Source organism: Juglans microcarpa x Juglans regia, chromosome 4S (genome assembly GCF_004785595.1).
Source record: "Juglans microcarpa x Juglans regia isolate MS1-56 chromosome 4S, Jm3101_v1.0, whole genome shotgun sequence".
Classification (NCBI taxonomy): Eukaryota; Viridiplantae; Streptophyta; class Magnoliopsida; order Fagales; family Juglandaceae; genus Juglans; species Juglans microcarpa x Juglans regia.
Window position 1 is genome coordinate 2,461,400 of NC_054601.1, and position 15,833 is coordinate 2,477,232.

A 15,833-nucleotide genomic window follows, 5' to 3' on the forward strand; every position below is an offset into this window, starting at 1 on the left:
CTAGAAGAAAAGAAGAAGAAAGGAGGAAGAAAAGCAGCACGGCGCAAGGAAGGAAGTGATGAAACCCTAAGGATTTCCTTTCAAAACGGCGCCATTTCTTTTAAGGGGAGGGCTGGGTTCTCCTATATGCACAGGCTGGGCTTCGGGCTGGGCTTCGGGTTGAAACAGAATACACTGGGCTGGGTCATAAAACCAAACGGGTTGGGCCTCTCCTCACACACAAACCAAACACAACAAATTAAAAAGCCCAAATTAAAAACACACCAAAATAAATTAAAACAAAATAACATAAATAAAACAAATAAAATAGCACAATTAAAATAACAAAAATAACACAATAACATATTTAAAATAACACATTTAATTAAAATATAAGGAATTAAAAACTCATAAAAAAATAGGGATCTCACACCTAGCGCTGCCGCCCACAGCCACCGTGAGTGCCACTAGAGGTGCTCCCTTAGCGTCAAATCACCGTGGGTGACCTTTCCCTCAGCCCTTTCACCCTCCCGTCGAAGATATCTCTCTCTCCCCTCGGATCTCGTTGGATAAACTCATTCCCCTCGTTCCCAAACAGGTATCCTCTCGTATGAATATTGTGAAAATGTTGTTACTTGTTTTTTATAAGCACTCATCATGTTTATCCAAGTCTAGAAAAGGTGCATATATCAAGGTGCGTATATCTAAGTGATCTGATCTTTGAATCATTATGCATAGTTTATTATATACCATGTGCATTAGTAGTGCTTTGTATATATGTGTGTGGAAAGAACAGTGAAGCTATTTGTTGTATTGCAAGCATTCTTTAGATGAACAAAGGCTTCATTGACAAGGGTGACTATGTTTCTATGTGGGATGGCTATTGCATTGCTTGGATCTCGTTGCCATGCCCCAAGTGTAATGCTGGCAAACTTTATTGCAACTCGGATAGAGTTGAGGTACTTGTGTGCTTTTAGAAGACCAATTTGCATTTGATTTCATCATTTGTAGTTGATATCAGTTTTCACTATTAAAATTTTAAAGCTTGAGCATTTCAGTCCTGACCTAAGATATTTTCTTCTGCCTTTTTACATTATTTGCTTTAGCTTCCACTGCTGTTTAATGGCATGGCCACAATTGAAACTCCATTTATCTTTCAATCTTTACAGTTGTTGGGATGGCTTGTAGTGGCTGCACCCTTTATCCTGGCAACCCTTTATGTAATTCTTCTTCCGTGCAGGCATTATTTGACGACCTTGCTTGGGCAGCATGGGTATGTACGTACAAACTTGATGAATTTGTTATTTAGTTCTATCCTGAAGGCAAATTTTCTATGAAAAAAACTAAGTAGGTTTGCTGGCAATATTTTAGTCTCAATGATTTTGGACATGATATCTATGTGTGTGTGTACACATTTCCTTACATGATGTATAGTTTATTGACACATAATGTTAGCCATGAAAATATTAAGTTTTGGTACAATTTAAGTTTGAATATATATTTTGAAAACCTTCTATGCTCTTAGAGTTTCATGTGCATGCAGCAAAACAAATTGTTTCTTTTTTACAAAGATTCAATGGTCAGAACAATCATCATTGATATTCATCTTTCTTTTAAATGAATTTCACTGTCTAGTAGTAATAATGCGTTACTACTAGATACATTTCATTATCTAGTAGTAATAATGCATTACTGCCACAATGCAGGTGCCATATATACCTGAGTGCCTCATTTAAAGTTGTTGTCGTCCTTGTACGACCTGCTGTAAGAATTGGAAGTCAATTATTTTCATAAAAGTACTTGAAACAATATTTGATGTATTTAATCTGTCTTAGTACAAAGTGGATCGGACTTTTTTCAACTACTCTCAACTCATCTCAACTCATTATTATAATTTTTTCAAATTACAACATAAAATATAATAAATAATTCAACTTTTTCAAATCTCAAAATAATAATAATATTAAAAAATAATATTCTAACAATATTTTATCATCTCAACTCAACTCAACTCAACTCACTTCAACATACAAACACACTTTAATGTATTATGTTCTAGCATCTTTTTTTTTTTTTTTTTTTCTAAGAGACCATTTCCGGCAGTTATTGTTTTTTTATCTTATTTGTGGCAACTTGAAATCGCCGCAAAGATACATTTACCGCGATTTTATAGCCGGAAATATTCAGATATTAAAGTTAGACACTTTTTGACTTTCTTTTCCGGCAAGATATGATCCTTTTTTTGGTGAAATAAATTGCCGAAAAAGGCTTATTATTTGCAGCTGCTCTCAAAATCGCTAGAAAAAATTTTACTAGAGCGGAGGACTGTAGTGGGTCTAAACCTGAAAGACATCCTTAGGTCGCTGGTTCGAATCCGGCAGGTCGGACTCTCTTTTGTTTTTTTTATTTAAATCTATGGACTGCCATGCATGGAACATGTTGCAGCGTTGCTACGTCATCTCATGTGATGCAGATCATGCGTAAACTGAACGAATAGGTGATCGTCTCTTATGAGTATTTAGTTTATTCAATCCTAAAATTCGTTTTGTTTCATCTAAAAATATGTCCCCTACATAATACAAATCAAGCTGTTGGTTCTTTCCCCATTTGTTCAGGAGTGAAAATTTATAATATTTTACACAACTATATTTGAAACGAGAAATATTTTTATAAAAAGTCTAAAAAAGTAATATCATTTTATAAAATGGTAGAGCGCTCGCTTTGCATGCGAGAGGTACAGGGTTCGATCCCCTGCATCTCCACTTGTTTTTGAAATTATTAGTGTACCTTTTGAAGCTAAAATGAATGTGTAGAAGGAAGGGACAAGAATGCACCAGGTGCCGGTTGGCTGTGCATCAAAGTACTTTGATTTATTATATATATATATATATATACTAGATAGGAAGCTTTTGCGCTTGCGGGCGAAACACTTTTTTTATAAAAATAATATGGTTTAAAAAAAATGATTAATAAATAATTTAATGAAAATAAAAAATAAATTTTAGCAAATATAAAACGTCATCATTTATGTTTTTTTTGATGTCTCGATTTAATTTAAGGGCAACTTCTTTTTAAAAGAGTGATCAAGGATAAATTGACATGACATATTTTATATATGCGGGTGGGTGTTCGACAATAATGATTCTAGATGATCAAGCTCTATAATAACAGCAATCCTTTGCCGACTCAAAATCGCCGGAAATTTTAGTGACATGTGACTAAGCATTTCTCTCTATATATATGTATGTATATATATATACACACGTACCCAACTATGCAATATTAAAAGTAATTAAATCTTGTATTAATACATGAGCTATGACGCGATATATATATATATATATATAGTACACACATTTTACTCTCATCGTTGTGTTGATGTGATACTGTTCATCGACTATCAAGTTCTTATTTTTAAAATAATAAATTCAAAATTTATGGACTTGCTAGCAATTAGCTTTCCGTTGCAAACTTCATCTTGACACCGTACGTACGTTATACATGCACATGTGACATATCCTAGTGTCATAGAAAAGAATTCCTTATTTTTATAAATGTTTGGAGGGGAAATTAAATAATGACATGCAGAGAAAGATCTTTAAATCGGTGATGGTTGTAACAGTGGCAAGCTCCTTGGATGGTTTCTATCTGCTATGACCCCAGAAGTTACAGAATGATATGACGAATCAAAATTGTGGCCATGGATTTCACTCATTTTGTTTTGTACGTCTGAAAGCGACAGAGGGATTCATGTAGAAGTTAACTCTTATAAATCTTATTGGACTTATAATTGATTATGGGTCCAAATTTACATTTCAACGTACAACAGCTCATTTTTTTGGTGCAATATCAACATCATCTACAAGTATAAGTAGTACTACTACAATATTATCTGTAAAATTGGAACGTGAGAAAGACATCCCGGCCGCGGGGGCTATTCGTTTGCTAGCTAGCTGAGATCACATCATGAACATGAATTACTAAAGAAAATTAACATGCTTGAGCTAATTAAGGTTGCCTAGCTAGCTAGTTAGAATATTGTGTTGATTAAGATAAAATTATCACTTGTTTCAAAAATTTAAATTGATGAGAAAATGTAGATTTAATTATTATATTTTGTTTTAATACTCCTAATTCTCACATGTGGATCGGACTCTTCCTGATCAATAAATGAGCTTAACACGTGAAATATTTAGTTAAATAGAAAGAGTGAGAGTCAAGGTTTGAACTTATCCCATGTAAAATCATCACTTATCTCAAAATATTATACTGATAAAAATATATATATAATCATTATATTTTGTCTTAATACAGGTTTTTTATTCCCTCGTGAGAAAAAGAATACCAGAAAGAATAATCAAGAAGTTGGCAAGGCATTTGATCGACTATTGCGAGAGACAGTTTTGATAATCTCTAACCTAATCACAAGAGTCATGCATGTCTAGAAACATAATTTCTTGTCATCTTGCTAACATATATAAATAGTACGTCCGTCGTTTATATTAATACGGTCAGTCATACGATCGATCGATCGCATGATCAATTGATATCACGTACGTACAATTGAACTTCCGTTGGAAGTCATGTGTTATTGTAAGATGTCACGCTCAAAAGTAGTACCACTGGATCTAGTGATCAATGCGTGACCGAAGCAAAACGATTGCATTTTGCAAGCCCATGTGAATGCATATACAAATTAATCATGTAGTTTTAAATTTCTTTAATATACACGTAGAGCTAGGTTCCCCTCATCAAGTCGTTTTTGAGAAGTGGGGTAAGTTCATTTATTAGCTGGATTAATGCACCATGCAGTCGTGGCGAGATCCCACGTACATTTGATCTCACCGGTACACCGTGGGTGCGACATAGCTCGTAATTATGTGGTTGGGACCCAGATGGGGCGGGAGGTGGGTGTTGGTCATGAGGTGCATGCATGGCTGAGTTGTTGAAATTAAGGAGTCGAGAACAATGCAACCGCTACCAGTCTACTCGATGATCTATGGAAACCAATGTATATATAAGCCAATCAGTCCAATATTGGGTATAGTACCCCAGCAATTTAAATAAACATCTATTTTTCAAACTGGCTAATTTATTATTATCATGAAATTATGGCATCGCCTAAACAGAAGAAGATTTATAGAGAGATATTGTGCAAAAATTGCTTCTCTCTCTATATATATATATGTACCTTTTTTATTTTGTTTTGTTTTGTTAATTCGTTATAAGATTTTATAATCATTCACGTCATGACATGATTTATGGCTAGTTTGGATCTCAAATCTCTCAACTTATCTTAACTCATCATTACAACTTTTTCAAATTCCAACACAAAATATAATAAATAATTCAACTTTTTCAAATTTTAAAATAATAATAATAATAATAAATAATATTCTAATAATATTTTATCATCTAAACTCAACTCAACTCAACTCAGTTCAACATCCAAACGCAGCCTTAATTTTCCGTATAATGACAACATTATCCTCCATCGGGTTAAGACATATGTCAAATCTTTCTAACCATGCAGATTTAATATTAATCCATAATATTATTAAAGTCATTGGTCACATTTGTCAATCACCAATCTTTTTTCTTCGTTTTAAGACTTGCCATGAAAGCTAGCTAGCTAGTATCATGCAGCCCCCACGTTATAAATCTCCACTAGCGCAATTTCAACATCCAAGTAGAGAAAAATCACTGTCATATATATATGGGATAAGCTAATTAATAACAATAATAAGGATTAATAAATGTTAATATGAAATATATTTTATCTTATTATTATTATCCCGTTACACTACAAGAAAAATAGGCTTTTGTGACCAATTTATTGTAACCAAAAGACTATTCGCAACTAATTTTAGTTGCAAATAATCATTTCGCTGGAATTAACTAGTTACAAAAATCCATTTTTCTTGTAGTGTTAGCATATACTTCGAGTAAATTAATTAGTATTGCGAAATAAAAGTTGTGAACAAGATATCATATATTTTTTTGTGAAATAAAGTTTGTACTCATTATGATAATTTTTATTAAAAATAATCTAATTTGAGTTTTACTTAAGTTACTATTAACGAGCATATATAATATATATCTATATATTTATATATAGATGATCAGGTCCAAGCTCAAGTTCAGCCTAGCTACATACTTCAACAAGGATTTAACTAGCTACCTCAGGTCCTCACTGGCAAAATGGTACTCTTCAAGATCAGCTCAGAGCCAAGGCGACTTTCGATTATGGGGAGATCTTTGAGATGTGATAATAAATTTAAGAACATTTTTAAATATAAGAGTAGTTCACACAAAATAAAGTAATTACATAATATAATTCGATAAATTTTAAAAATTGAATCATAATTTAATAGTAATATTATTATAATTTAGGGTAAAAGCATTAATTATGACAACTAATTGGGCGGTTTTATTGAGGAAATGGCGGGCCGGGTGAAATGGATGATCCATCGATCCATGCATCATGCATGTAGGATGTTTGGTCAAATACGTATAAGTAGCAATAATAGTATTGAAAGTTGAAGAAAAATAAATTAGAGAAGCATGAGTGTCTGTTCGGGTGAAATGTTGGGATATGGGGAGAGTAGGGCTGTGCAAATCTTCCAAAAATTTTGATTCCGGTTGACATCTACTTTGATTTTGATAGAGTCAAAAAATTCAGAGTTCAAAATTGTCGGAGAAGATTTTGATCGGAGTCGGAATCGATATAAGCTCCTACTTAATATCTGTAATATTGTAACGTAACTAGCATGGAGTTGAGTGGCCTAACCGTACAGGCACGGATTTGCAAAGATCCTGACTCATGCTTGCCCACCCCACCCCCCAGCGTGTGTGCGTACGCACGAGACTGTTTTGTAACATGACTTAAAACAACTCTGTTTAACCTCCTATATATATTCATCTCTTCCTTTCAAACCCAATGCCATTTTCTCTTCTTTCATTCTCTCACTTTCTCAATCGATAACTTTCTCTATTCCTAATTTTTGCGAGTTGTTTTATCTCATCCAACTCGCAAAGCATGACAAAGGCAGGGGTAGGACCGTAGGAGTGCATATACGAACTTTTCCAATGTGAGGTTGTTGGATGTTGACGAAAATTGTTAGATGTTGTTGATTGTTGTTTGGGATCTTTGGCTGTTGGGAAAGTAGTAAGAAAATTGGAAAAAAAAAATATCAAACTTCAAGTGAGCTTCGACACTTCAAAATTGATTCCAGCAACTCTGATCAGAGTCGGAGTTTAACTTGGCCTCTGACTTTGGTCAGAGTTAGAGCCCAGCCCTAATGAGGAGGATCGAGAGTTGTAATGATGCCTATTAGAGATGGCGTTTTGTGTTTGTTTTCTCACTTTAGAACCCGTTTGGATTGCAAAATCTTCTCATCTCATCTCAATATCTAAACACCACAAATATAAACATTCTTTAATTTCAAATTTTTAAAATTTTCATTTAATTATTACCTAATCATTACAATTTTCACAAACTTCTAAACAAAACACAAAAGATAATTCAACTTTTCAAATTTTAAAACAAAAATTATATTAAAAAATTATATTCTAAAAATATTTTAATTTTATAATATTTTAATTCAACTTTTTCTCTTTCATTTTCTGAAACTCCATAAAACATTCTAATTCAAATAATTTTATTACTATTTACAAATCATTTTATTATTATTTACAAGTTACCTGAATTCATCTACTATCCACACGAGGCCTTAAACCGGCCATGTTTGCAAATTCAGCCACGTGTGGTTTTTTTTTGTGCGTACCTTTTTTGTATGAGAAATAGACTTCATTTCATTCAATGAAATCGAAGTTACAGTTATGACTGATAAATACAGAAAAAATCCATATTACAAGTCAAACTACTCATCTGTTTGGGGCTTCCCTGCTCACAAATTTCTTTGTGACGGGTATTGTCTTAACTTCTATAAGCTTTCTAATAACAAAACTTTCTAAAATATGAGATTCTGTAAGAACAGAGATTTCAATCCCAATTTGTCTGAGAATATAATACTCTGTAAAAACAAAATAACCAACCTCCATTCTCTAAAGTAGGAGAGGGACAACCGCCCCCATCCTCCAAAGGAGGAGAGGGTTCTTCTGGTATGAACAACAAGTCCAATACCTATTTCTTTTTATTTTTACCTAACACAAGCAACAAAATAGAAAAACATAGGAAAATCAAAAACAGAAATACAACAAAATAGAAACTTGAAATACACTGAAAATAAAAAAAAAACAATGAGCAAGACATGCGCCACGCTAGAAGTGTGTCGGACCATCGATCCTGAAGCTAACAAGATCTTTGACCCCAGAAATGCCGTATGTGGCGGCAACATAGCCTTCTATGTGGTGGCGTGTGGAGGTCACGCGCGCACTTTGACCTGCGTGTGTGGATCACGAGTCGCTCCTTTTGGAAAACTTTCAATAGCCTAAAAAATCAGCGGCCTAGGAACCCCATGGTGGGGCACTTGGTGGTTGTTGGCTACCAAAAAACATCAAACGCCGCTTCTCCATACTTTTGATCATAAAAATAAAAATAAAACCATAACATTGACTAAAAAATTAAATATTTAGAGAAAATTGCATCTGGGAGGAGGGAGGGGCCGAAACTCCCATCCCCTATAAGGTGTTTTTCAATTGGATTTGTTATGAATAAGCAGTTTGGCGCATCAAACTGCATACCAACACTTACATAATTTTTTTTATTATAAAAATAAATAAAAAAATGTCTTATATTTAACATTAATACGTAATTTGATATACAAAATCGCTTGTAAAAAAAAAATTTCTTTTCGATTTGACTTTCTAGAGAGAAAGTAGAGGTTCTTCTCTCTGTAAATATTTAGGGCCGGCTCCAGTATTACTTGGCATCATTTTGATGCGTACCTTCATTCAGCCACGTGTGGTTGAGTGTCCTCGTTAACAACAAAATAACATCATTCCAATTCCAGAAAAGAATAAAGATGAAGAAACATCGATAAAAATAGAAAAAAATAAAAACATGTTTTTACCCGCGCATGCATTTTACAAATGTTTCTTATATATAATATAATATGCTGGAATTGGAAAAAGATGGAAAGTCATTTCAGGTGAGAAAGATATTATCAAAGATAAAAACAACAGCCATCCAATTCAAAAAATACAAATAAAGATGGACAAACATGGATAAAAATCGGAAAACTTCAAAACATATCTTTACTCAAAAGAGTTCTGATATTTTAGTGTTTTTATACTGTATATTATTTACGTAATATAATTTGATAATTTATTTTTTAAATCAAATTATAATATATAGATGATGTATGATGTAAAGATTTTTAAATATAATTATTCTTATTCAAAACATTTTAAAGTGATTCTTATGACCTCCAATGTCTCAATATATATATATATATAGAGAGGATTATATTAGCGGGTTGCCCAGCATATATCACTGGTCATACTTTTGGTTATAAATTTTTTATTTTTTTTCTTTTGATTTTCTTTTAGGTATTTTTTTTAACATTCTTAATCATTAAAAAAATAATAAAAAATATATACAATTTTACTAATAATTACTTTCTGAAAAAAAATAAAAATGCATTAGAGTTAAAATTGAACAATACGTTTAAGTGACTCCTCTGACATTTTCCATATATATATTATATTATATCATTCAATGAAACTTATTTTAAAAAAAGGTACAAGACAGGACAAAAATGGTAATCCGCTACTGGTAACAAGGAAGAATAAGAAAAAGATAAGGGATAAATGAACAGTGAAAAATAGGTAAAACTTGTAAAGATAAAAAAGTTGGGAAATTAATGGGGGTTGTGTGGTACCAGAGAAAGGGGACCCCATTCTTCCATAGGTCTTGCAAAGTGACCCATTTCGTTTGTGGACCCTTCTCTCTCTCTCTCTCTCTCTCTCTCTCGTCTTGAGTCCTTATAAGTGTTGTAAGTGAAGGATCAATGAGCCAAGCTCTCTTCATCTCTTTTCTGAGCATTAATTACTCTATTCGTTGATCGTTTAAATCTTTGTACAGAAGCCAAACTGGCCATTGCCATTGACTGTTTTCTTAAAAGCCTCCACTTCTAAACAAGTAGTTTCTTTTAGCTCACAGCAGAAAGCAATACTCAGCTGGTCCAATAAAAGAAGATAATTATTGATCACAGGGTGCCCAAAACAATGAGTAGTGAACCCCAGAACTCAGAAACTGAAAGCAGCTCAAACTCTTTCTGTTCCAACCCTCCATCCCCATCCTCACCCCGAAACTCCAAACCCCCATTGCCAGACTCCAGAAAAGACAAGCGAATGCGGGACTCCACCAAGAACGTCCCAGTATACCGCGGCGTTCGCATGAGAAATTGGGGCAAATGGGTCTCCGAAATCCGCGAGCCCCGCAAGAAATCCCGCATATGGCTGGGCACTTTCCCCACCCCGGAAATGGCCGCTAGAGCCCACGATGTCGCTGCGCTGAGCATCAAAGGAAAGTCTGCTATACTCAATTTCCCGGAGCTCGCCCACTCATTGCCTCGCCCCGTCTCTCTCGCTCCACGTGATGTGCAGGCCGCGGCGGCCAAAGCAGCCCAGATGGCTAACTTCGACTCGCCTCCACCGTCGTTGTCGTCGCTGGTTTCGGCGATGGACTTGTCGAAAGAGTCAGAGGAGTTGAGTGAGATCGTTGAGTTGCCGAGTTTGGGGACGAATTATGAGTCAGAGCGCTTGAGTAAGGAGTTTGTGTTAGTGGACTCGGTGGATTGGTGGGGGATGTACTCCCCGCCATGGCTGCAGAGCGTGGAGGATTGTGGGTATGCAGATGCTTTCGATCAATTGGCACTGCCGGAGAATGGATCAATAAATAGCTTTGAAGGGGTACTGCGGGAGTACAAGTACTAGCTCTGTTTTGCGAATGTGAGTGTCTATCCCATCTTTTTCTTTTTCTTTTTCTTTTCTCAGCTTTAAGCCCTTTAACTTTTTCAATGAAGGGTTAAAATCTCTTTCTTTTTTTCCATTTCTGCGTGTGTTTTTCTGTGTAAACCTCTTCCTCATCTAACTGTACAGTGTTAGTGTGAAAAGAAGAAAATGCATTAATTTCCTTGCCATGGTTGTTGCGAAGTGCTAAAAAGATGAAAGCTTCTCCTCTCTCTCTCTCTCTCTCACACACACACACACACTTCAAAGTTCATCTGAGCGAAGCTTGTCGTCGTTTTTGTACCAAAAAAGGAAAAATTCTGTGAAGATCGATCCTTTTGGAGTGAAGTTGACCATATTGTAGTGAATTGATTCTAACTAAAAAAACAAGAGGAAGTCCAGAACTAAACCCAGTAAAAGCGTCCGTACTTCTTAGCGTTCTATATCTCTCATTATTATATTTTTTTAAAATATTAAAATAATTATAATATTAAAAACTAATATTTTAATAATATAACTTTCCTCTTGTATCAACTCATTTTTCAAACGGTACCGGAGATACCTCGATTAATCCTTAGTTTGGAAAGTAATACAGGAGGCTTCCGACCAAACAAACGGGAGGGGGGCTTTAGCTTTTAATTGGCGGAAGGTGAGCGATGGTGAAAGACTGTGACTTGCAAAAATGACCCTCAAATAATTTCCCGAATGGGGTAGCTAGCCTAGTGAAATGAGATGACATTTAAAAATTGAATAAATTATTTATTATATTTTATATAAAAAATTAAAATAATTAAAATAATTAAATAAAATAAATTGAGATAAGATAGGATAACTTTTTTATCCAAAAGGGGCCGGCCACTGTACATGAATACCTTGCCATTGAAAAACAAGGCTGTCTCCGATGGGTTTGGGTTTTAAACCTGGTTTGGAGTTCACTGGCCATGATATTTCCAAAATTTTCCCTGGATGGACGTGAGACAAATCATAGAACTATGTAGCCACCCCACATGTCACTCTCTCTCTCTCTCTGTGTCTGGACTCTGGGTAACCATGCATGCAAGGAAGACCCTCGACGCTATCCCTCTCTCAAATAATTATGTCGTTGAAAGCTTCGCATTCTGGCTAATAATGATAAAGTGACTGACAATAACTAATAAATTTTACTGAAGAAAAAGATGAAAACAAGCGTCAGGAATTTTTATTGTTTCTCGTGTGATGTGATGAGGTGAAAAGTGTAACCTTCTTCTTTTTTTATTTTTTTAACCTTTTATCTAGTCTAAAGATGTCTATTTACCGCGAATTTGTTGTTAGAATTTCGATTTTTTGTTTTTCAGAATTTATATGCAGATTAAAGTCCAGTTTAATTTGCGAAAATATAGATTTAAATTCTCGATATGGAACAATAATGTCTTATTTTTACAGATAAGATTAATGAGTTAAGATAAAAATTAAAAGATGAATAAAATATTTTTAAAATATTTTATTTATATTATTTTTATTTTAAGATTTTAATAAAATTACTTGTTTATTTTATTTTATATAAAAATTTAAAATAATTATAATAATTAAATAAAATAAATTGAGAAATTTCAAAAAAAGAGGCTAGACTGTAAACGAATTATATATGCTAAAATAGTTAAAGTGGATCCCCAGATTAATTTAAGCCCCAAGGTTGGTAGAATAGTTGTCAAGTATATATATATATATTTAAAGAAAAAGTTATATATATATATATATATATATATATATTTATATATTTGTAACCACATATTCTTGACCAATGTCGAATGAACGGTCTTTTATGTTGACGAAAAAGTTTCACATGGATATCTATAAGACGAAAATGACTTGGGTATAAACTACTATTATAAACTTAAAAATAAAATTATTAAAGGAGGATATAAAAGTATTTGATGTATAAAAAAAATTATATTTATAAGTCAGTGTGGATAGCATACTTAAAGTGTTTCTAAGACATAATTAGATTTGAAAGATAAATTTTAAAATTTTACAAATCAAATCTTATTATTTAAGTGATTCAAATAATGTGCTCTACACATTAATGTAAAAATATAATAACTCAATGTAGAATAATGTAACTTGTAATTTTCGAGACGTGATGGTGCACTTGAAATTCAAGTTGAAGAGTAAAATTACAAAAATAATTCTTTTGAGAGGCAAAATATTAATTGTCTCACAACAAAATCATAAAAAGAAATGTGTTTTTTTGAAATTTTGGGGGTACAGCCAAAGGTTGGTTCCGCACCTGGACACAAGAAATATTTCAGTACTAATATAGTCAGGGGGTAGGATTAGGTTTTTAAAAACTAACTAACGAAGCATATTAATTATGGGCATTATATATATATATATATAGTAAAGGGTAGAATTAGATATATATTAAAAGCAAAATATTAAAGAAACCTATTTTGGGTCCTTGATTTAGTAATGATTTACGGTCTATTTGGATATAGAAATGAGATGAAGTTTTTAATTTTAATTAATAATCTCATTATTATTTACAAATTATTTCAACTCATCTCATTTCACTATCCGAACAGGTCTCAATGATTGATCATCTCGCAAGAATTTGCTTAATTAATAATTTTGATGGTTAATTTGATGGCGCCATCAGCACTTGTATAAAGTGCGCATGGACAATAATTGAGACCCACCTAAACACTTCGCATGGTTTTAATACGGCGAATAAATAATTTTGGGGCTTTCCTTGTTAAGGAATAAGGATAGTCCATGTTTGTGACAAATTAAGAGCGATTTCAACTATTTAATTATCAGATAATATAATTTGACAGTTCATTCTCTTGAAAATAAAAACTTTCTTTTAGACAAGTTCTGAGCTTTTTAGGTCTTCTAACTACGACGCAAGGCGATAGTTCAAATTTGGGATTTTTGTTTTGATCCTGTGAAATTATTATTTGTCCCGAAAATTTAAATTGATGGAAAAATATAGATTTAATCATTTATAATTATTTTAATATAGTATGCATCCTGGTCAGATTATATGATCTACTATTATTTGTTTTATCGTGTTATTAATTGTTTCCCTTAATTGATGCACTTAATTTTTGTAAGTGTGTAATGATAATTCTTAAATAAGGGCTTAAATTTGAAGAATTGATGATCTACATGATAAAACACTTGCTAATTAAATTGGAAATTTCTTCTACACATGATCATCATCATCATATATATATATATATATATATATATAGATCGTCATCGTGTCAAGTACTTTGGCAGTTGACAAACAAGCAAACGACGAAATTCTTACTCAAAAGGTAAAAGCATGAATGTGATCAATACAAGACCTAACGCTGATGAGAGTTCGTTAAAATTGTCCAATGCATGATTACAAAAACCTATTTCCATATTTGGGATCCGGAGTCCATATTTTAAGAAGAAAAAGACTAACCAAAATGATAATTAATAAAGAATGAAATAATGATTGATATGTAGTATGATAAAGACTTCGTAACTGTTCCAAGCTCTAGTTTATGTTTTTATTCTTATCTGCCAATGATTTAGACAAACTTTTTAATTAATTTATTTATTTCACGGTCGCGTTTAATGCTCATGTGGCTGTGATAAAGTTTGATTCTTTTAAGAAAAACCCTATTACCAATAAATTCTATAAATCAGATTTAATATTTAAATGATGTAAAGCGTTGCATTATTTACACTGACTTAGAATGGAATAACTCTTTCTTTTATCATATAACTCTTCTTTTACAGCAAGCTGCTGGATTGCCTCGTAAAATTATAAATTATTTAATGTGGATGTCCCCACAAAAATTAATCGGACGTAAGTTTCTATACCCCAGGTCGAGTATGGGCATTACGCCTATTTATTATCTGTTGTACCTCTGATAAGGATTTTCTGGTTAACAACAACCCCCCCCCCCCCTCGCCCCCGAGTTTTTCAGGAAAACCAACCGCTGGGCAAGAAGATGGTGTCAAACTTTAAAGCGACGAATAAAATATTATTATTTATTTTAGTATCTGAAAAATTGAATTTATTTTTATTTAATAATTACATAAAATGAGATGATATGAGATGAAATAAAATGTTATGTGAAAATAACCCAAGCCTATAGCTCAGAACCCGGTTTCGGAAAATATTTAATTAGATGTTGATCTTAACTGTGAAAAAATATGTTAAAAAAAATAAGAAAAGTGTGAAGTAAAAAATTAAAAATTGAACTTAAAAGTGTTACATCTATAAGTAAATTCTATAAAATTAAATTCATAAATTGACTTGATTTTATATAATACGTTAGATATATTTTATAATTTAACATATCACATCAAGATACTTTTATGAAATTTTTTTATGATTAAATCATTTACCTGTCCTACCTCTAAGCATTATATATAAATAATGGCGAAATATTGCAACCCCACGAGCTCAATTTATGGGTGTGTCCACAATAACAAATAATTTAAAAAAAAAAAAATTGAAAAGAGACAAACTAGACTTTTATATCTCTTTGGTTTTGGCTCAAATTTTTTTTCCCTTTCTGATCATGTTGTTTCAAAAGCCCTAGCCAAAGCCAAAATCACCATTTGAAACCAAAGCAATTTCCAAGTATGTGGAATGCATGAACACTATTTTTGTACATATATATCTCTTCTCTTCCATCAATCGGAAAGCCCACCATTATTTGTTCCAATGCTTTTTTTTGGTCATTTCGTCAGAGACAATTCAGCTTTCTGGCCATCCAAATAATTGAGAAATCTCAAGAGAAAACTTTCCAGCGAATCTTCTGTGGTTTCTAATGAGTATCAGGTAATATATATACAAACTTAATTTCTGTTCAATCTCAAGACTCACGCCAAAATGGGACATGACTTCAATCCTTGAAGCCCACATCCCTTGCACGCATCTCTCTGTTTATGAAACGCGGTTTCTCCACCTG

General features: G+C 33.0%; 2 protein-coding genes across 2 annotated transcripts; both read left to right on the forward strand.

Moving 5' to 3' along the window:
- The first annotated feature begins 703 nt into the window (after positions 1–703).
- LOC121262707 lies at positions 704–1,773 on the forward strand. The gene is made up of 3 exons (XM_041165296.1): positions 704–948; positions 1,086–1,252; positions 1,686–1,773. The coding sequence occupies exons 1-3, from the start codon at positions 841–843 to the stop codon at positions 1,771–1,773; spliced, it is 363 nt and encodes a 120-aa protein (XP_041021230.1). The 5' UTR covers positions 704–840.
- Positions 1,774–9,956: 8,183 nt separating this feature from the next.
- On the forward strand, positions 9,957–11,080 carry LOC121263853 (dehydration-responsive element-binding protein 3-like). The gene has a single exon (XM_041166934.1). The coding sequence runs from the start codon at positions 10,171–10,173 to the stop codon at positions 10,879–10,881; it is 711 nt and encodes a 236-aa protein (XP_041022868.1). The 5' UTR covers positions 9,957–10,170; the 3' UTR covers positions 10,882–11,080.
- The last annotated feature ends 4,753 nt before the right edge of the window (positions 11,081–15,833 follow it).